The sequence below is a fragment of the Terrapene carolina genome, unplaced genomic scaffold (genome assembly GCF_002925995.2).
Source record: "Terrapene carolina triunguis isolate 2854851 unplaced genomic scaffold, T_m_triunguis-2.0 Scaffold66, whole genome shotgun sequence".
Classification (NCBI taxonomy): Eukaryota; Metazoa; Chordata; order Testudines; family Emydidae; genus Terrapene; species Terrapene triunguis.
Genome location: NW_020664417.1, coordinates 79132031 through 79154003, shown reverse-complemented (window position 1 = coordinate 79154003; position 21973 = coordinate 79132031). Strand labels below are relative to the sequence as shown.

Genomic DNA, 21973 nt, shown 5'->3' with positions numbered 1-21973 from the left:
AAACAAAACAAACAAAAAAAAGCCGCGATCGCGATCTGCGGCGGCAATTCGGCAGGAGGTCCTTCGCTCCCAGGCGGAGTGAGGGACCATCCGCCGAATTGCCGCCGAATACCCAACGTGCCGCCCCTCTCCGGAGCTGCCGCCCCAAGCACCTGCTTGAGAAGCTGGTGCCTGGAGCTGGCCCTGCCCTTCTGGCCTTGGAATCTAGGAATAACCTACAACATCTAATGAGGAAAAATTCAAAAAGCAAGACAGACTGATTTAGTCCAAACTAAAAAGGTCCACTGATATAACTCAAGAACTGTGCTAAGATCTCTTGTTTATCAAGCGACGTGTGGAACCAGAGATCAGTGAACCAAAATTGGTATGCTGACAACTAGGCCAAATGGATGGACCATATAATGAGAGAACTGGCTATTTAACCCATCATGCCCTTTTGGTGTCCTTAAAGAAACTCTGGAAAAAAAATTAGCTATTGGAGCAAGATTCATTGTCATGGCTGACACTCCCACCATCTCCTGGTCCCCCAGCCTTAGGGGACTCAGTTATTCTGCTCCTGAGAGATGTCCTGACCAGACCAGGCCAGAGAGGGGGACCCAGATACCACTGAGACCTCTGCTGGAATTCAGCCAGAACCAACCACTACCTGGGATGTGAGAGTTCTGCCTACCTCCCACCCCACACGTCCTTTTCTTCCCCACATTATTTTTTCCTCTTTTCTATCTCTCTCCTATTTCCTTCCATATAATAAGGGTCTGGCTTAGTCAGACAAAATGGCATATTTTGCAACACAGCTGTAAGCCTGTGACCAGAAAAAGGCAGCTAAATGTAATACTCGAAATTACCTAATGATGGTACAAATTTGCCGAGTCTCAGAGTGACTAGTAAAACCGTGTGCTGTGCCTTCCTGCAGTGAGGCTGCAAGTGAAAGTCAACACCAGAGACAGAAGCCGTATCTTCTGTCTTTGCTATTCTTTTATCTTCCCTGGTGTGTGTTTGTTTTGTTTTGTCTTCTTAGGAAATGGGATCAGACTTTAACAGCAGTGGCAATAACAACAGCTCCAGCTCATGATAGTTAATTTTCTCTTTTTTCCCCCCAAAAAGGATAGTTATTACTATCTTTGCTACCATCTAAAAGACTGTCAGACAAGGTGTGTTTTTTTTTCCTTTTAAAAACTCTCTCCAACTAAAGGGAAAGGAACCAAAGGATGTTGTTAAAATGAAAGCCTTACTTAATGCTTCACATTTCAAATGCTTTCCCTGTTTTTCCTTCTTTTCTGTATCTGAATAAAAGATTAAAATGACATGTTTGCAATGGTACTCAGCAGGCTAAGCTCTCTGTATGCCAAACCTTGTTTAAAACTGGGTCAACACCTTTAATTCTGTGGGCCCCTTTATTCCATCTAAATGAATACAACTGAACTAACCACCAGAGTACCTTAGTCTCAAATTGTTTCCAGCATGCTTCTAGAACTAATTCACTACAAATCTTTGGGCTAGATTGCGTCTTTAAGTAAAAAGGGGCAACGGAGAGCAGTCCAAGAACAATCCACAGAGAGACCATGCCTTCAGGAGAGCAGTCCAAGAACAATCCACAGAGAGACCATGCCTTCAAGAGTGCTGCTCCCTGTGTATGTGGAGTGCAGAGTCTAGCCTATCCATTAGGATAGAGTAGATTATTCCTCCTTACCAGTCGCTTTTTGGAGCGTTGCTCCTGAGGATGCAGGGAGCAGCAGGACGGTTATTGTGAGCGGCCCCTATGTGTCTGTGAAAGAGTGGGGAGAATTTCTTGTTTACGCCTCTGCAGCCATGCAGGAACAGGTCAAAACCCGGGCTGATGATAGAGAGAAATAAATATTGCTGAAAACACTGTTCACTGTCCAAAAACTTACTTTTGGTGCCGAGTTAGTGTTGCAAACTGCTCTGCGGAAATCAGTATTGAGGTGTCCCACCTTGGAGCCAGTGGAAAACTCCAAAAAGAGAAAAACATGCCACTCCTGTTTTTTTCCGATGGGAGCACTTCATGTTTGAGCTAAACAGACAATTTACAGTTGACTTATTCAGTAGCATAACCTTGGTTATTACGAACGCAGCAGACAAGGTGTTAGCAAGAACCTGGGAGACTGGCATCCATATTTTGGCTATAGTTAATATCCTTTATAGCTTGCTATTTCCAATTTTAATTGAATTTGAAGCTGCTTTAATCTGGGCTAGTAGCCTACAGCAGTAATCTAAAACCAGTGAGACTCCTGTAAGCTTCTCTTGTGAAACACACACATATATCTCCCAGACAGTGCTGCCCTGGAAGGAAAATATATCAAACTATATCGCTCCTCTGACAATGCAGCTAACCCTATTTTATGTGGTGTAAGTGTATTAACCATATAGCTCGGAGTAGACTAGGAAAATGGCCTGTATGTTGACAATGATAGATTCCCAAAACTGCAGAGGAGCCAGCCACAGCAGAAGCTGCCAAAGCAGGAACTGCTGCCCTTGAGGGGAAGGGTAAAATGGGGCCCAGCCAGGACCACCCCTCACCAGAGTACTGCCCTGGGCACAGTACTATGCAAGGGAGCTTTTCTTTCCATTTAGCAGATCACCTAAGAAAATACAGCCAAAATCATCATCATGGAACTAACATGTCTGATGCCATCACATTGTTCACTCTGCTTGTGTGTTCTACCTCTTCCCACACCCTGTGTCTTGTCTATTTAGATTGTAAGCTCTTTGGAGCAAGGACCTTCTATTACACTGCCTAACATAATGGGCCCCCATTCTGGGTTGGTCCTCAAGCATTTTCTGAATAAACATAATTCACAGTAATAATATTCCCCTCAACTGGCATTGAAAACACTTTAATTGACAATTTTGACAGCATATGTTTTTAAGCAAAGTTACAAAAAACACAGTTGCCACATTGTCCCAACAGGTCTCAGTCAGACTGTCAGGAATGGTGCTGAAAATGTGTCTCTCCCTTCTGTGCCAGCAGTTAAACCATTTTCAACTCCTGAGTTGTTGGGCAGGGAGGATCTACTGCCAGCAATGGGTCTTTATGGTTTTCCTGGAGGAGCTAGTCAATCCCTTCAGATTCAGAAGTTGTGCCAAATGGGCAGTGCAATGTATTGGCATATCGTGGATTTAAACTTGGGTTCTTGACTCAGTCCTAATGTCAACTGGAAGAAAAATGATTTGTGAGCCTCTTAAGGGTGGGCAGCAGAGTCTGACCTAGAGGACCCCTGGATGGGCATGGGAAGGAGTAAGATGACAAAAATATTACTGACCAATATAAAGTAAAATGTTGAAGTCTAGAGTTGTGTGCGGTAGTCTTAGCATGGGATTGTGTAAGAATCGGCATTTCTACAGCTCATTCATCTCAGAGAAGAGCTGATACAAAGCTGGGCCGCTTTTCATTTTAAAAAGAAATCTCTATTACCAGAAATGCCTATAAAACCGATAAAGCTGGTTATAAGGCTCACATATCTTTACACACATTTATTCAGTTTTATTTCCTGAGTGTAGGCTATAAATCAAACCACCAAACCCTTTTTGAAAAACTGAGTTTTACTCAGGCTATTATTTAACATGGTGGGGGCGGGGGGGAGAATGACTTCTCTCTACATTAGATATTATGAAATGCTGTTCATATTTCAAATAATATGATTTACAAGTTCTGCTTGTGGAGTTAAATTTAATAAAAATGAGACAAGATTCATGAGCCTCATAAAAAAAATTATCTGGCTCTTCTGAAGGAGAGGCTCTACCTTGTTTAATATCAGCTATTCTGTATATTTTGCATGCAGTGAGCCAAATTCTCTGCTGGGGTTATTGATTGACTTCAGTGAAGTTACTGACCTCAATAGACTTAGCCCCACCATAGATTTTGACCTAATATCTTAAAACTGTTGACAGACAAACTGCATAGTTACCTCTCATCACTTTCTTGTGGATTTCTGATTCAAGACCTGACTGCTTTCCAGTAGTTGTGTTACAGAGGGGGAAAGAAACATGAAATCTTGAGTTGAGCTACTGACTAACTTTTTTTCCTTTGATAATTTAATTGAACAAAGAAAGATTTTTTTTTAAAAAGTGTAAGGAGATTTGTCATTATGTATTTAACTATATTACTACTTTGATGACTACAACTGTTAATATTTGGAAGTACCTGTTCTGTCTAGGGAGGCTCCAGAGAGCCTATAATTAAGTTGTCTTGTCTGGAGAGTCCCCAAAATAAGCTTTTAATTTTATATTTGGAATTCCACATTTTGAATTACTATACGTTCAGGATTTTTGTTGATGTGTTTGAATTTAATCTGTTGAAATCTCAGGGTTATGAGACAGTCTGTGAATACACTCATATTTTGAAGGCCTGGGGGACAGGTTTGCAAGCAACATAATTTGGCCTTGAGTTTTTTCTTTTTTTAAATGATTCTGTGCCCTTGTCCTTCACCTTTAAGGTTTATTTTTATTATTCACTCCAATTTTGGGTATATTATGAGTTTATCATGATACACTGAACATGTGTTTATTAATAGAGCTGTTTAGAAACCAGAATTTCCATCCTGTGGGAAATTCTGATATTTTGAAATTAGTTTTCATCCTGAATTGAGCAAAAAAAGTTGAAATACTGATTATTTTTTTCCCACAGAACAGAAATTCTAAAACATTTTAATCTGGAAATGCCAGAGTGTTGTTCTGACATTTTCAATCAAAACAAAATGTTGTGACATTCCTGAATTGAAAATTCTTCATGTTGGTTTTGTTCTACATTAATCTGTGTCCCCTGTGGTGCCTCATAGGAGTTGTAGCTTGGGTTCCTTATGCCTCATTTCTTGTGTTGGAAGGAGTCCCCAGATGGACTACAACTCCCATGATGTACCATGTCACGTGACTCCCATAATACACTGTGGCATCTTAACTAGAGAGGGAAAGGGAGTGCATTATAGAAGTTGTAGTCCAGACAAGACAACCAGTCCATAGAGGAGAGTGGGACATGAGGCACCGCAGCAGCTCAGGCAAACACAGGTTAATGTTAGACTGACCCAAAATGAAACATTTTGATTTGGTTCAACCTGACCCAAAACAAAACTAACTACTTCATTTTGATTTTCCTGATGGAAAACCCAAAAATTTTGCAGAAAATGTTGATTTTATGGAAACTGCATTTTGATGGAAAATTCCTGACCAGCTCTGGTCATCAACATTTATGCTGAGCAACAGAACACTATTGCTGGTACCTACATGCATTTGACTAGGGTTACCATCCGTCCATATTTCCCCGGACATGTCCGGCTTTTGCGTCTCTAAATAGCCGTCCGGGAGGAATTGGTAACAAGGTTAAAATGTCCGGGGGTTTTTTCTCCCTCGCCTCCCTCCCTCCCTTCCATGCAGAGTGCGGCTGCTGATTGGGCGGCTGGGCCGACTGAGCTGCTCCCATTGGCCTCCAGCAGCCAGAGCCCTCCCCTGCTCCCCCCTCCCTCTGTCTGCAGCCCTGTGTAACACACAAACCGACCCACCGGGCAGCGTGTTTTGCCTACACGTGGATCCAGAATGGTAAGGGGAGTCGGGGGGGGGCAGTCAGGGAGCGGGGGAGTGTTGGATGGGTCCCCGGCCTCCACCTGCCATCCCCCTCCGCGCGTGTCCCCCCCCCGTGGCCCCCCCTCCCTGCCTGCCTCTCCTTTGCCTGCTTGTACTGCCAGAGCCAGCAGCAACTGCTGTCTGCTGCCCCCGGGTCCTAGCGTCCCCCATCCACTAATGGGAAGACAGGCTGCCCTTACCCTGCCCTTCCACCCTAGCCCCAAGCCTCTCCAACGCCCCAAACCCCTCAGCCCCAGCCCTCATCCACCCGCACCCTAATCCTCTGCCCCAGCCCTGAGCCTCCTCCTGCATCATGAACCCCTCATCCTCAGCCCCAACCCTCATCCCCCCGCACCCTAATCCTCTGCCCCAGCCCTGAGCCCCCTCCTGCATCATGAACCCCTCATCCTCAGACCCACAGCCCTCACCCCTGCATCCCCTCCTATCCCCAAACCCCCTCCCCACACCCCCCTCCTGCCCTCAAACTCCCTCCCAAAGCCTGCACCCCCTCCCTTTGCACCGCCTCCCACCCCCAAACTCCATCCCAGAACCTGCACCCCTCACCCCCTCCTGCACACTCACCCCCTGCCCCAGCCCGGAGCCTGCACCCAGCACCCAAACTCTATCCCAGAGCCTGCACCCTGCACCCCTCCTGCACCCTAATCCCCAGCCCAGGACCTGCACCCCAGACCTCCTCCCAGAGCCTTAGGCAGGTGGGGGGAGGTTCTGGGCACCACCAAAATTTCTACAACCCTGCCACCCATGTGAGTAGATAAGGGTCAGGGCAGTCAGGGGACAGGTAGGGTTCTAGGGGAGCAGTTAGGGTGGGGGGTTCTCAGCAGGGGGCAGTCAGGGGACAAGAAGCAGGGGGGGTTGGGGTTCTGAGGGGGGCAGTCAGGATGTGGGAAGTGGGAGGGAGTGGATGGGGGTGGAGCGGGGCTAGGGCGGGGCTTCCCCCCCCCAGTGTCCTCTTTTTTGATTGTGGAAATATGGTAACCCTAATTTGACTTCTATCTTTACTCCAAACACTGTTCATCACACTGAGTACTTATTCCACTGGACTGATTGTTCCTGGTAAATACAGAGCAAATCCCAATCGGTGTAGAAATGTCTTGAACAAACATCGTTGTTTTTAAGCCTTTACTATCACCACCCACAAAACCACTTTGACGTGATGAAAAACAAGATCATTTCAGGCCCCTTAGGGAAGTTCCTGGGACACCAGGTCATCATATGAAAAGTGGAACATATGGTCATTTTATGTCTGCTGGTTTTGATTGTGTCACTTTCACAGATAACTCACTGCTAGAGAATAGCAAACGGAACGCCGATTAACCTTGCAAACCAGCCAGCTTTAATGGGTCCATGCTGTTGGAGTATAGACATTGTGAGTAAAATCCTGGCCCCACTGAAATCAATGGTAAAACTACCATTAGGATTTCATATAGAGTTGGCTGGAGAAACATTGACAGAACCATATTCTGTCAGAATATTCAGTTCCACCAAAACCAAAATATTTTGCAAAATTGGGTTGATGTCACTGGAATTTCTATTTGGAAGAAAACTGGGGGGGAAGTTCCAATGAACCATTTTGATTTTTTATTTGGAAATGACTTTATTTTCAATTTTTTTTACTGTATTTTGTTTTATTACATGTAATAAAAAATAAGTTTAAAATCAACACAAAGCAAGACATATCGATCACCGCAAAACAAAAAATGTTCAGAATTGTCCTTGGTGAGAATTTTTAAGATGTTCAGGTTTTGTTCTGATTTGGAACAAAACCTGATTTTGAAATCTCAAAATCCTTTACAAAACAGAACTTTCATTCTCCACACAATTCTAACTTTACCCTTTCAATTTAGCCAATCTGCAAAGCTAGTTAACAGCCTTCACTTCTCTTCAGTTTTGGGAAGCCCAGAGCAAAACCTATTTCAAGCCATAGTAATTAAACACACTTTCAAGATATCACATTAGTTTCAACAATGTCACCTTTAGAAGCTCAGATACTATGACAACGGGGCATGGGGTCTAGACAGACAGACAGACTATTCCCAAATGTGCCTCGCCAGAAAGAACACAACAGCTCACATGGATTCCAGCTCAGTGCATGTGCATATGTAACCCACACACCTCCTGGGTGTGGTGCTCTGTCCCCTCTAGTGGCACCGAGACCACTTAGAGATTAATGAGTCTGCTACAGCCTTAGCTAATTGCCATGTGGCTTTTAGTTCATGCAGTAGAGGCTCATGCATTTACCTCTAGAGGTCCCAGGTTCAATCCTGCCTGCCAACGACCAGTGGTCTGTCAGTGTTACACATGCACTAAGATGATTAGCCCTTTAAAATTCATATGCTAATTTGCAAAATGTACTTATTGCAGCCTGTAGGCACATACACAACAATGTGAAAAAACAAAATTAACATAAACAATTTCAACTCAAAAGAACTAAAAACTGCCAGAACCAAAAAAAGAAATGCTAGTTCTTGTCAGCTACTTTCCACCATTAGTATGGTGAAAAATTTACCCACCAGAGGGAACCCTACTAATCAGCCATGTGAGTTGTAATTAAAATGGAAACTTTTTTCATGTAGATTAGTATTGCATCAAACTGCAAGTGATAATATATTGAACAGATTGCTCATTTCACAGGTGATCAATGAAAATTCCATTATTTTAAGACATATTAATACTTAGATCACAGAAAATACATTTAGCAGAAACATTCCTTTCATATTTTCAATGTTCTATTTAATAATTTGTTACTTTTTTATTAAATAACTATGATGTAATAGAGGACTGTATCTGTGTATATACTAATCTGAAACAAAAAACAACATTCTTATGACAGACATACAGATGTTATTTTTTATTGGTACCCTCAAAATACAATAAACAAAAAGGTCAGGACTGAAGTTAAGGAGTGGGTTAGCTTATGAGCTTCAGACAGAACTGTATTACACAAACAATGTTTGTAATATGGAACAAACTACAAAAGCCTGCAATTGTTGAAATTTGAGAGATCCAGTAGAAGGCATGCAAAATACATTTAGGATTCTGGAAACATGCTGTCTATGCAAAGGCCAACTAAACTTTGTCCAGTGAACGATGGTCCAATGCTTAGGGCACTAGCCTAGTACAACCCAGTCTCACCAGTAAGTTCCTGCTCTGCCACAGATTTCCTTTGTGACCCTGGGTGAATCACTTAGCCTCAATGTAGCTCACTTCTCCATCTGTAAAATGGGGATAACACTTCCGTACTTCACAGAAGAGTTGTGAGGATAAATACATCAACAATTATGAGGTGCTCAGGCACTGCAGTAATGGGGACCATATAGGCACCGTAGATGGATTTTTATACTCTATGAGCCAATTTTAGATCATCGTTAAACATTTTTCTCATGCAAGTCTTTTTGGATTTTTGTGGTCTTTCTTTGACCCTGAAATTTTCTTGTATTTTATAATATTAAACTTCTCTAGCACAGTTAGGGCAACAGTTACAAAGGATATAGATCATGTGAATCCTCAGATCATGAGATTATAGTCCCAGGAGTGTCATAAGAACAGATTAATTATTTATCATAAAAACCTGTCATGAAAATGAATACATTTTGTGGTATTGCCAGTTCCCAGTTTTAATCTGTGTCACGAAAAAGAACAATAATGAGAAGAGGAATTTGTCAGGCATTATAATTCTGTGATAAATCAATCTCACTGTTATGAGATCAAAACCTGGCATACAATTTGTTTCACAACAGATGTTTGATCTTTGGGACTGATCCATTATTAATATTGCTAAAGTTTCTTGTAGCTTATACTGTCTAATAGTCCAATTAAGAGAAGGTTCTGTCCTAAACAGGGATCACTTGGATTTATATATATGGTTGGGTCTTTCTTAAAAATGAACTTTGGGCCAAATTCTCTGCTAGTATAAATGGGCACAGCTCTATTGTGCCATATATACCAGAAGAAATACTGGCCCTTAGCGTTCACGAAAGGTGCCAAATTGACAACAAGTGGATCAGATCTCACTCCATTATTTACCCATGCAGATACTGAATGAGCAAAATGAGAACCAAGAGATAGGTTAGTTGTCCATACAGTCAGCTAGTCTTTGGCCTCTCTGCCAAGAAGAGAGGCAGCAGGTGGTAACTGATGGTGGGAGGCAGAGGAAGAAGAGAAGAGCGGCTAGTCCGATAGAGAGAGGGCAGGAGTTGATGGAGACAGCACCTATACCGGGCCCCAGTAGGATAGAGGATGGCACTAGGGGGACTATAAGGGAAAATAGAGAGACACAAGAGGCACGACTACAGGGGACAGGGGATAGATTTGTACAGAGTACTGTCACCAGGCAAAGGCAGGTTTATGTGATTGGAGACTCCTTGCTGAGGAGGTTGGACAGGCCTGTGACCAGAGCGGACCCTGAAAACAGAAGGGTGTGCTGTCTGCCGGGCGCTAAGATAAGGGATGTGGACCTGCGGTTGAAAAGGATCCTAAAAGGAGCAGGTAAGAACCCCTTGATCATCCTTCACGTAGGAACAAATGACACGGCTAGGTTCTCGCTAGAGAGAATTAAGGGAGATTATGCCAGGCTGGGGAAGACGCTTAAGGAAGTGGAGGCTCAGATTATCTTTAGTGGGATTCTGCCTGTTCCAAGAGAAGGACAGCAAAGGGCTGACAGAATTATGAGGATAAATAGCTGGCTAAGGGAGTGGTGCTATAAGGAGGGCTTTGGGATGTATGGCCACTGGGAGGCTTTCGGGGACAGACAGCTGTTCTCGCGGGATGGACTTCACCTGAGTAGGGAAGGGAATAGACTTCTGGGAGGGAGGCTGGCCCATCTCATCAAAAGGGCTTTAAACTAGGAACTTGGGGGAGACGGTTGGGAGATGTTCAGTTAATCTCCACGCCAGATTCCAACACTGAAAAGGAGTGTGAGGAGATAAGCACAGACATAGGTGGGGGTAGGGAATTGGACATAAGAAAGAGGGGGCGGATGGACAGCATGGGGTCCGTTCCAAATTGCATAACTAATGGGAGAAAGGATAGGCAGCATACGGTAAGATGTTTATACACCAATGCGAGAAGCCTAGGTAACAAAATGGAGGAATTGGAGCTCCTGGTCCAAGAAATGAAACCTGATATCGTAGGAATAACCGAAACGTGGTGGAACGGTAATCATGACTGGAGTACAGGTATGGAAGGGTATGTGCTGTTTAGGAATGACCGGAAAAAAGGTAAAGGTGGGGGAGTGGCGTTATATGTCAATAACGAGATAAAATGTAAAGAAATAATAAGTGATGGGATGGATAAGACAGAGTCTGTATGGGCAATAATTACACTGCATAAAAGAACTACTAGAGCCTCCCCCGAGATAGTGCTTGGGGTGTGTTATAGACCGCCAGGATCTAGCCTGGAGGCAGACAAAGAACTACTTAATGTTTTTAGGGAAATAAAAACTGATAAGAACTGTGTCATCATGGGGGACTTTAACTTCCCAGATATAGATTGGGTAACAAATGCTAGTAACAATAATAGGGCTCAGATGTTCTTAGACGTGCTAGCAGATGAATTCCTTCATCAAGTAGTAAGTGAACCGACGAGGGGGGATGCCATTTTAGATTTAGTGCTGGTGAGTAGTGAGGACCTCGTTGAAGAAATGGTTGTAGGGGACAACCTTGGCTCGAGTGACCATGAGCTAATTCAGTTTAAACTTAATGGAAGGATTAACAGAAATGATACTGTAACTAAGGTTTACAATTTCAAAAAGGCCAACTTTAATAAATTAAGGCGACTACTTAGGGAAGTGGATTGGGTTAACATACTTAGGGATCTAAAGGCAGATGACGCCTGGGATTATTTCAAGCAGAAGTTGCATGAGATGTCTGAGGCCTGTATCCCGAGAAAGGGAAAACAATTAGTGGGCAGGAGATTTAGACCTAGCTGGATGAGCGGGAGTCTCAAAGGGGCGATTAAGAAAAAACAGAAAGCGTACAGAGAATGGAAGAAGGGAGGGATCAGCAAGGAAACCTACCTTAGTGAGTTTAGAGCATGTAGGGATGCGGTGAGAAAGGCCAAAAGCCGTGTAGAGTTGGACCTTGCGAGGGGAATTAAATCCAATAGTAAGAGGTTTTATAGCCATATAAATAGGAAGAAAACAAAGAAAGAGGAAGTGGGACCGCTGAAGAATGTGGATGGAGTGGAAATTAAGAATAATCTAGGCATGGCACAATATCTAAATGAATATTTTGCTTCGGTCTTTAATAAGGCTAATGAAGGGTTTAGGAATAGAGGGAGTAGGACAGAGGGGAATAGAGGAGGGGGGATAGACATTACAGTATCAGAGGTGAAAGCCAAACTTGACCAGTTAAACGGGACTAAATCGGGCGGACCAGATGATCTTCATCCTAGAATACTGAAGGAACTGGCGCGAGAAATTGCGAGCCCCTTGGCGACAATTTTTAATGAATCTGTAAACTCGGGGGTGGTACCGTTGGACTGGAGAATAGCTAATGTGGTTCCTATTTTCAAGAAGGGGAAAAAAAGTGACCCAGGTAACTACAGGCCTGTTAGTTTAACTTCTGTAGTATGTAAGGTCTTGGAAAAAATTTTGAAGGAGAAAGTAGTTAAGGACCTTGAGGTGAATGGCAAGTGGGACAAATTACAACATCGGTTTACGAAAGGCAGGTCGTGCCAAACCAACCTGATCTCCTTCTTTGAGAAAGTAACAGACCTTCTAGATAAAGGAAATGCGGTGGATCTAATATACCTCGATTTTAGTAAAGCGTTTGATACGGTTCCGCATGAGGAATTATTGGTTAAATTGGATAAGATGGGGATCGATAGGAAAATCCAGAGGTGGATAAGGAACTGGTTAAAGGGGAGACTGCAGAGGGTAGTACTGAAAGGTGAACTGTCAGATTGGAGGGAGGTCACCAGTGGGGTTCCTCAAGGTTCGGTTCTGGGTCCGATTTTATTTAATCTATTCGTTACTGACCTCGGAACCGAATGTAGGAGTGGGCTGATAAAGTTTGCGGATGACACAAAGTTGGGAGGCATTGCCAACTCGGAGAAGGATCGGGATATTCTGCAGGGAGACTTGGATGACCTTGTAAATTGGAGTATTAGTAATAGGATGAGATTTAATAGTGAGAAGTGTAAGGTGATGCATTTAGGGATGACTAATAAGAATTTCAGTTATAAGCTAGGGACGCATAGGTTAGAAGTGACTGAGGAGGAGAAGGACCTCGGAGTCCTGGTTGATCGCAGGATGACTATGAGTCGGCAATGCGACGTGGCTGTGAAAAAAGCTAATGCGATCTTGGGATGCATAAGGCGAGGTATTTCTAGTAGGGACAGGGAGGTGCTGCTTCCGTTATACAAGGCGCTGGTGAGACCTCACTTGGAGTACTGTGTGCAGTTCTGGTCTCCTATGTTTAAAAGGGATGAACTGAAACTGGAACGGGTACAGAGAAGGGCAACTAGGATGATCCGAGGAATGGAAAACCTTTCCTATGAAAGGAGACTCGAGGAGCTTGGTTTGTTTAGCCTAACCAAAAGAAGGCTGAGGGGGGATATGATTGCTCTCTTTAAATATATCAAAGGGATAAATACCAGGGAGGGGGAGGAATTATTTCAGCTCAGTGCTAATGTGGACACGAGAACGAATGGATATAAACTGGCCGTGGGGAAATTTAGGCTTGAAATTAGACGAAGGTTTCTAACCGTCAGAGGGGTGAAATTTTGGAACAGCCTTCCGAGGGAAACGGTGGGGGCGAAAGACCTCTCTGGCTTCAAGATTAGGCTAGATAAGTTTATGGAGGGAATGGTTTGATGGGATTACGTGATTCTAATCAATTAGGCAATAACGGCCATCGCTGGTCAAATGAGGGTCTGGCTAGAGAATCTTGCCTGTATGCTCGGGGTTCTGCTGATCGCCATATTTGGGGTCGGGAAGGAATTTTCCTCCAGGGTAGATTGGCAGTGGCCCTGGAGGTTTTTCGCCTTCCTCCGCAGCATAGGGCAGGGGTCGCAAGCTGGAAGATTCTCTGCGTCTTGAAGTCTTTAGATCACGATCTGGAGACTTCAACAGCAGAGCTAAGGGAAAGTGGGGGGGTCAGCTTTTGTGGCCTGCATCATGCAGGGGGTCAGACTAGATGACCATATTGGTCCCTTCTGACCTTAAAGTCTATGAGTCTATGAGTCTATGAGTCTAAGACAGCCAAGAACTGTAACAAGCCTGCGTAGGCCTTGCTGGAGCCCTAGGCATGGCTAAACAGTATGAACCGAGGCTATGAATTAGGGTAGGGCTTGTTAGAATAGGAATATTGGGTGTCAGCTAACCAAGTAAGTGCATTCCTGACCTGACAGGATGGAACAGAAACAGACAGAGTTCTCAAGTAACTACGTAAACACATTCTTAAGAGATGGTACAAGAACACACTGATCTCTCGTAAAGGTAAAGAAGGGATGGCAGGATAATGGATGAGGATGTTACATTCAAACTACCAGGTATAAGGATAAGGGTGGTAACTAACAACACGTGGAATGTAATTCATAACTTGTTTGTATCAATGTATAAAAAGGAGCAGTCATAGGAGAGACATATTTGTACTAGTCTAGGGGACAGCATCCAGGTGTGCTGATTGAACTGGAACCTTGTCATGGGCGTACATGTTAGTGTACCTGTAGCTCCTATGGGACACTATTATTGTGCTTTGTCGACAATAAACCTGGCTGAGCACTTTTGCCACTGAACCAAGCCTGTGGTCTCTCTTTATGACTAACATTGCGGTCTGCTGAATCAACATGTTGCACTCTCTGCTAGTGCAGCTAACACCAGAGGTCCAAGAAAAGCAACACTAGCAACACTCCGAAGCACGAACAACAGCCGGTTTGCCCCATGGACACCTACAGAGCATGAACCTATGTGCTAAGTGAAGAGCTATGAAAAGGCAATGACTTTTGATCCCTACAGCAACTAATCCAGGTTATTTTCAGATCAGAGGTGAAAAACTTGCATCCCATTGCCAGTGTCCTGAGACATAAGCAATACAGTTTATGAAGTCGCCAGAGGTATATCTGATCTACTCATTGTCTGTTTGCCAAAAAATTCTCAGATCCACCATGCGAGGCTGGGGCACTCACATACCATAATGGCGGAGATCATGAAAGTAGCTGGGGATGGATAGATGTTTGAATGCTATTCCCAGCCATTAGTTCTGTTTCCAAAACAGAAGAGTACTTTGGGGAATGACAGAGATTCTGTTACCCATGAAGCTAGGACAAGTCAAACAGCAAAATACTTTCCCTACTGCCACATCTATGACAATATTTGAATCATCACTGGAGTCAGGCCACCTCCTTTTGAACTTTCCACCTGTTGAACGATACCTGTTATTCTCTTTATTTCCAAACTACTGCAACTCCCAGCTACATTCAAATGTCATATCACTATCTTTATTATAACAATGGCTGCCCACAACATCCATTATTCTCAGTCTTATGAAGTAAACATCCAGAATAACTGAGTAATTTGCTGCAGTTCTACAATGTACCAGAGGAGAAAACAGCCATTTCACCTAGAAGAAAATGGTCCTTAAAAGACATTAAAAAGGAGAGAAGCTTCTGGAGATACTGTAGTTGGCATTGGCAAGATGAGCTAGGGAAGGGATGGCCCATTGAGAGAGAGAGAGAGAGAGAGAGTGTTATTTATAAGCTGCATCTGATCCAGAATTTTAGTCTCATGGGCTGCCTAGTTAACTCTACTTAGACAAAAAGCTTTTCCTTCCTTTAGTTTCAGCTGCATCAACAGACATGCTTTGAGCAAGGAGCTATTTTATCCTTATAAGTGTTCACAATATGGTTTCAATATACCATAATCTTGTAATCAAACTCCTAGCAAAACTAGTGTCAAAGAAAATAATAAACCATGGGAGACCAAGTTTTTTTTAAACACAGTTACTGTAGCAATTTAGAAAGAACACACACCAGAAAGTAAAAAAGGCAAATTATGATGTTTAACCATTCCAACATGAAAGGGCACCTTTAAAATATTTATGGCGGCAAAACTACAGAAAAAATTAAATAGCTTCAGAAAAAAGTCAGCAAGAATCCTTTCAAGCTTTCAACTCCCAGCAATTTGAATTGGTTCAGCAATAAGGAGACAATAGGAGCCTGATAAAATGTTAAAGGTTTGCTTACCACAGATTGACTAGGAAGGGATGCTCAAGGCCCTGCATGATCTGTAGCTCCCGAAAGACATTCCGGACTTCATCTCTCTCAATACACTTTTGTTTATTCATGTATTTCATGGCATACATTTTCTTGGTGTCTCTCTTCTGCACAATGCACACCTAATAGACAGCAAAGTTAAAAACAGAAGTTTCACAGCTGCTACCCTTTTGGAATCACAGAAAAATATAACATTGTGACTTTAAAAAATATCCTTCTTCAATAATGATGATGATTACTCTAAGACTCTGAGGAGGAATAAATGCTGGTAACCAGAAGGATCCTGAGTGAGACCTCAACTTAGCTTTTATATAGCACTTTTCATTACTAGATTTCAAAGTACTTTACAAAGGAGATATCATTATGTCCATTTTACAGATGGGGGAACTGAGGCACATAGAGGTGATGTGACTTGCCCAAGGTCATCCAGCAGGCTAATGGCAGAGCCAAGAACAGAACCCAGTCTGTTCTTGAGTTCCAGTCCAGTTGTCTGTCCACTGTCACACTGCCTCCTTTAGTTTAAAGCAGCAGTCCCCAAACTATTGAAGGCCACGCCCTTCCCTTATCCCTGTCCATGCCCTGCCCCTCCCCCTGAGTCACGAGTGGGATGTGGCTGGGGGAGTGGGGCACAATGTGGACATGGCTAAGAGGGCCAAAGCTGGGGCCACAGGGATGGGGACGGGGATGGGAAAAGGGCCAGGGTCTGAGCGGTGGCCAGGGGCCAAAGCAAGAGCGGAGTCACAACCGGGTCATGGCGGGGGCCAACCGCCAGGCTCACAATCAGGTGCAGCTTCATCACTCCTGGCCTCACCCTGCCCCCAGCCTCAGCCCCAGGTGGGAGCGGAGCCCCACCAAGGCTGTGGACAAGGCCAGGCATGGAGCTGGGAACGTGGCTGGAGGTGGGGCTGGAGCAGAGCTCAGGGCGGGGAGGGGCTGGATGGGGCACCCTCCTCACCCCCGGGCCCCCCACACCCCCCACAAAGGTCCTGCCATGCGGCTCTAGGAGGGCACGCCCCATACTTTGGGAACCTTAACAAAAAGATCGTCCAGTGTCCTCATTCACACAAGCACATGCACATACCTGGACTATAATATAATCATCATTTCCTTGGATAATGAGCCACAAAAGATCATCTAAATATCAGAGCTATTCTCCAACTATTGTTAAGGGTAAGATGATCTTGCTCATACTGGACTATCAAAGATTTTAAGGCTGAAAGAGATCGTTGCAATCATCTAGCCTCAGGCCATAAATCACTTTGCTTTGGTTTCTTGTACAGCCTTATTGACTCAAAGAGTAAAACACACTAACGCAAAGTGATAATCTAGTCAGTGTAAGCAGAGACTAGCTTAACTCTGATCTGTGTAAAACTGGACTAACAGCCATATTTTTAAATAGCAGGCATTTCCAAGAACCACTCTGAAACTCCATTTGTGGTAACATTGGAATGTGGACTTAAAATGTATCTGGGCCTGAAAGCAGTGAGTGATCTCACATTCACAACAAATGCTGCTAAATACTGCAGCAAAACAATGTGGGTTAAGGATAGACTGAGACGCTTTCCCATTCAGTGCTCTTGTTCCTGCAGGGTTTTTTAAAGTCACCCCCTCGAAGGTGTTCTAACATACTTTTTGCTAGAATTTACCATGTTATTCCTATTTAGTATTTGTATAACAGTAGCATGCACGGGCTCCAATCATAATCCAAGTCCCATTCTACTAAGCACTGTACAAATGCATAAAACATTCTATGAGAACTTCACCCATGCTTTAGCCAATTGTCTGGGTACACTGCAAGAAGGACAGGAGACACTTGTTATGGATTTTAATCAGGCTGCAACTTTATTATATAGATGTCTGGGACTATAAAATCAATTCTTCGGGGCTTCCACCAGCCCTACTTTGTTTCCACCCAAGTCCCCCAGCCGACCTATGACTTGGACCTTACCATCCATCACCCTCGTAAGAAAGTTAAGGAGAGCTATGAGAACGGGGGGGTTGCCTCCCTGCCGTACCAATCAGAGGAGTCCCCAACCCCCTCCCCCATTCTGTTCCTTTATCCAGTACCTCCTTTTAAGTCCTTTACCAGGCCATTTATCTGGTCACTTGCTGCCTTCCCTATGAAGTACCTGCACTGGACATCTGCCCCACACTTACAAAATAAGTTGCGACATATGGCCTACCACCTTTTCTTCTCACCAGAAAAGGTCCTCCCTCACACCTGCTGTGGGGAAGCGAAAAAACCTCACTCCACCGAAGCCAGTTCAGGTGGTGCAGGAAAAATTCCTTCCCAGTCCCCCTTTAAAAGGAGCAACTAGCATAATGCCCACAGCAGGTCCTAACCCAGCCTGCCATTCGTCTCCGCTAGGGGAGGGAGGGAGGGTGCTGGCTACCTTTCTGCATGGAACAAAGAGACTTTCCCCACCCAGGTTTCGTACCTTTATTCCGGGGGGGGGGGGTGGGGGGGGGGGGGGGGAGTCATTGCTGGAAAGCTGACCACCGAGCACTTTTTTACAACAGTTTCTGACCTCCTTCCTCCACTATCACCATCACAAAGCAGAGCTGTCCTTCCTGGGTAAGCCCCAGACAAACTCTGCCCCACCTTAGTTGTGGTGCAGTCATTTATACCACATAAAAGGGCTCGAGCTGTGTAAAGAGGCTCTAAAAGCCCTGTATCTAGCTAAGGGTACGTCTACACTTACCTACGGGTCCGACGGCAGGCAATCGATGTTCTGGGATCGATCCCGGAAGTGCTCGCCGTCGACGCCGGTACTCCAGCTCAGCGAGAGGAGTACGCGGCATCGACGGGGGAGCCTGCCTGCTGCGTCTGGACCCGCGGTAAGTTCGGACTAAGGTACTTCGAATTCAGCTACGTTATTAACGTAGCTGAATTTGCGTACCTTAGTCCGAAGTGGGGGGGTAGTGTGGACCAGGCCTAAGGGAGGATTTCCCCAGTGCAGGAACCAGGGCCGCCCAGGGGATTCAGGGGGCCTGGAGCAAAGCAATTTCGGGAGCCCCTTCCATAAAAACAAGTTGCAATACTATAGTAACACGTATTTGGAAATGTAAAAAATAACCAGTGAAATACATTCAAAAATTAATTTGTAATAATTTGAAAATACACTATATACATTATTTAAAAACATTAAATGTTTTAATGGTATGTATACATTTTCAATTACATAATGGGCTGTTGCTGGGTGATGGTGATGGTTGGTGCCAATGGGCTGTCGCTGCCTGGGGGTGGTGCTGCTGTTGCCCAGGGCTGGGTGGGGAGCTGGGCTCTGGGTTGGGGGGTGCCCGGCTCACAGGGGCTGGGCTCAGGGCTGTGGGGAGATGGGGTCAGGGGGGTGTCCGGCTCACAGGGGCTGGGCTCAGGGCTGTGGGGAGATGGGGTCAGGGGGGTGTCCGGCTCAGAGGGGCTGGGCTCAGAGCTGGGGGTCAGGGCTGTGGGGGATGGGGTCGTGGGGGTGCCCGGCCCCTTACCATGCCGCTTACCCCCTCTCCCGGAACCTCAGTGTGCCACGTCCAGCGCTGCAGTGGCATGGTGTCTCCAGCGGGGCCTGAGCTCCTGCCGCTCGGCCGCAGCTCACAGCCCCCCACCCTTACCAGCTGAGATGCCGGGGGATGGGGGAAGACGGAGGCAGGGGGAGCCTCTGACATACTCTTGGGGGCCCCTGCGGGGCCCGGGGCAAATTGCCCCACTTGCTCCCTCCTCTGGGTGGCCCTGGCAGGAACCATTGAAGACAGCCATAAGGCTGCCTTCTGAGTACCCCTAGCCTGTCCTAGCATAGGGAGTATCTTCTGGGGGTGGAGGGGCATGTCAGAGATGGGGCCAGAGGAGAGACAGTGCTGCAAAGATTATAAGCAGTGCTGCATCCTATATAGCAGCCCGAGGAGGCTGCCATAATTTAGGCTCCCCGTGGCTAACTTACACCAGGGTGCTCCAGAGCAGCCAAGGTTTTGGAAGGTGCAAAGATGGCTGAAAGTCACTTTAGGACTCCCTCCCTGGACTGCAGTTTCAGTGCACCAAACAGTTTCACCCACTGCAAGATTTTGGGGGGAAGGACAATCTAAGGGACATTTTGACAATTTTACTCACATTGAATAGCATTTTACACTTCAATGACTTAAAGGGGAATATCATGAGTAAGGGGATCAGAATCTGGCCCTCAGAAATCATGACATACAAAGAGTAAGGGCAGGAAGAGGAATAGAATCAAATATACACAATTTATATATATTTGCAATTTTTTAAAGATAAAGTGAGTTCCAGCTAACTCCATCTGCTCTTCAAGACATCAAAAACTGATGTGATGCCTACAAGAAATCAAACAGAGGTGGGTCTTAAGGAAAGGTTCAAAGAAGGAAAAGGTAGTGGCCCTAAATCTATAAAGCTCTTTTGCAGAGTGCTCTGGATATTTACTTTAAGTATATGTTTATTTTTAAAATGGCTGTAGAATACAGTAGTTATACAACACAAACTTGATTGAGGAATATCAACTGATGCAGTGGGATGAATAGCCCCTTGTTTATACAAGATTGAGGGTTGAATGAGGACTAACGCTCAGACCAGAAAGAGACTGAGGCAATATTGGTAAACTGGGAAAGCATCCAAATATCTAAACAAAACATTGTTTCAAACGGAACTTTTTCATTTCAAAAATAAAACACGCTGCTTCACCATTTTCAAAACAATTTTCCAAAATGTTTTTGAAATGGGAAATTTATTGAAACCGACCCTTTCCTGTGAACAGTTTGTTTTGATGCATTGGCATTTTCTGGTGAAAAACATTTTGTCTAAAAACTCCCAAACATCTCTACTTAAGACTACCTCTCACCTTGTGTGATACTATCACAGCTGTGACCAGTGAAGGTATGGGAGTTACATACCATTCGTTTCAGAAAAAGGGAGCTGCTGGCAAGGTATCTTGCCTTTGGAATCTGTTTCTCTCCCATGATCATCACTGCCCAGAGTTTTCATAGTTCCAGTCACTCTGCAAAACCTAACACTTCTCTTAGGCATCTGCAGAGGAGGGGTGTTAAGAGCATGTGATCTATTTGTTTTGCATTGGAGCTATTATACATATGCGCGGGTACAATATATGGGCTACAGGATTTTAAAGTGTTTTATAAAATATTGTTTTTAAAATGGTGAAGTGCCTAGGGTTGGAAGATAGGTGCTGGAAAGTCAAACAAAATACTGGTACAGGAAAAAAATTGTGTGGCATTTTAAAGTGTGTTTAAATTAGTATGCATGCTTCAAATCCATCATTACTCAGGAAGAATGGAGAGGAGTCAGAGCAGCTGAACCCTCTAATTTCATTGTAATGGTTTGTCACATAAAAGCTAGATTCTGGCCCAGACAGTCCACCCATGCAGGAGCACCTGGGACCTAGTTCCAGATCTGAAGGGATAATGCGAGCTGTATGACCACTGACACCTTCACGCCAAAGCAGGTGGGTGGAGCGTCAGGAAGGAGGGCTGGGGAATGGGTTAAAACCCTGGCAGCACCCCAATGCTACAGCCAGCAGAGCTGTTATTGACATCAGCAAATTACTTTCCATCCCCTGAGAGGAAATGAGCAACAGGATCTGAGCCACATTTCCTTTCCAGGGCAGCTTTGGGACAGTGCAGCAATGGGTTGCCAGTTTCTACGGGCTATGTCCTTGAGACCTAACCTAGTCCTGTGATGGAGTGTACGATCCCCACACCGGCGGACTAAGGATTAAAGAAGAGTTCAGTGGCCCAGAAGGCCCTGCCCATCTGTATCTGCTGGGCATGCTCACATTGGAGGCTGGGCTCAAAAAGGGAGCAGCTCAGCTCAGTCTAGGTGGACGCAAAAGAGGAGCAGTTGAAGGTGAGGCTCCACATAGCTGAGACAGCTGCCACAAGCCCGTCACCCCATGGAATCTGGGCTGCAGCTGATAGAGGAAGACTCTCTGAATGCAGTCAGAGAGAACTCCAGGGGGAATCCAGAAGCTGACTAGTGGCACTGATGTAGGAATCAAAGCTGGATAGGAAGCATCCCAGGGAATAGGTGTAAGGGTGCCTGCCTCTAAGCCACATATCTGAGTTATTATTCACAGGGTCCTGGGTTGGAACCTGGTAGAGCCAGGGCTGGCTCCAGGGTTTTGGCCGCCCCAAGCAGCCCCCCCCCCCCCCC

General features: G+C 44.9%; 1 protein-coding gene across 1 annotated transcript in view; it reads right to left on the bottom strand.

Moving 5' to 3' along the window:
* The window catches only part of STK32B (serine/threonine kinase 32B), a 264988-nt gene that overhangs the window by 192925 nt on the left and 50090 nt on the right, over window positions 1-21973 (bottom strand). The window contains exon 3 of the mRNA XM_024204530.3: window positions 15778-15929. Coding sequence (XP_024060298.1) covers window positions 15778-15929 — 152 coding nt within the window. The remainder of the gene's footprint in view (window positions 1-15777; window positions 15930-21973) is intronic.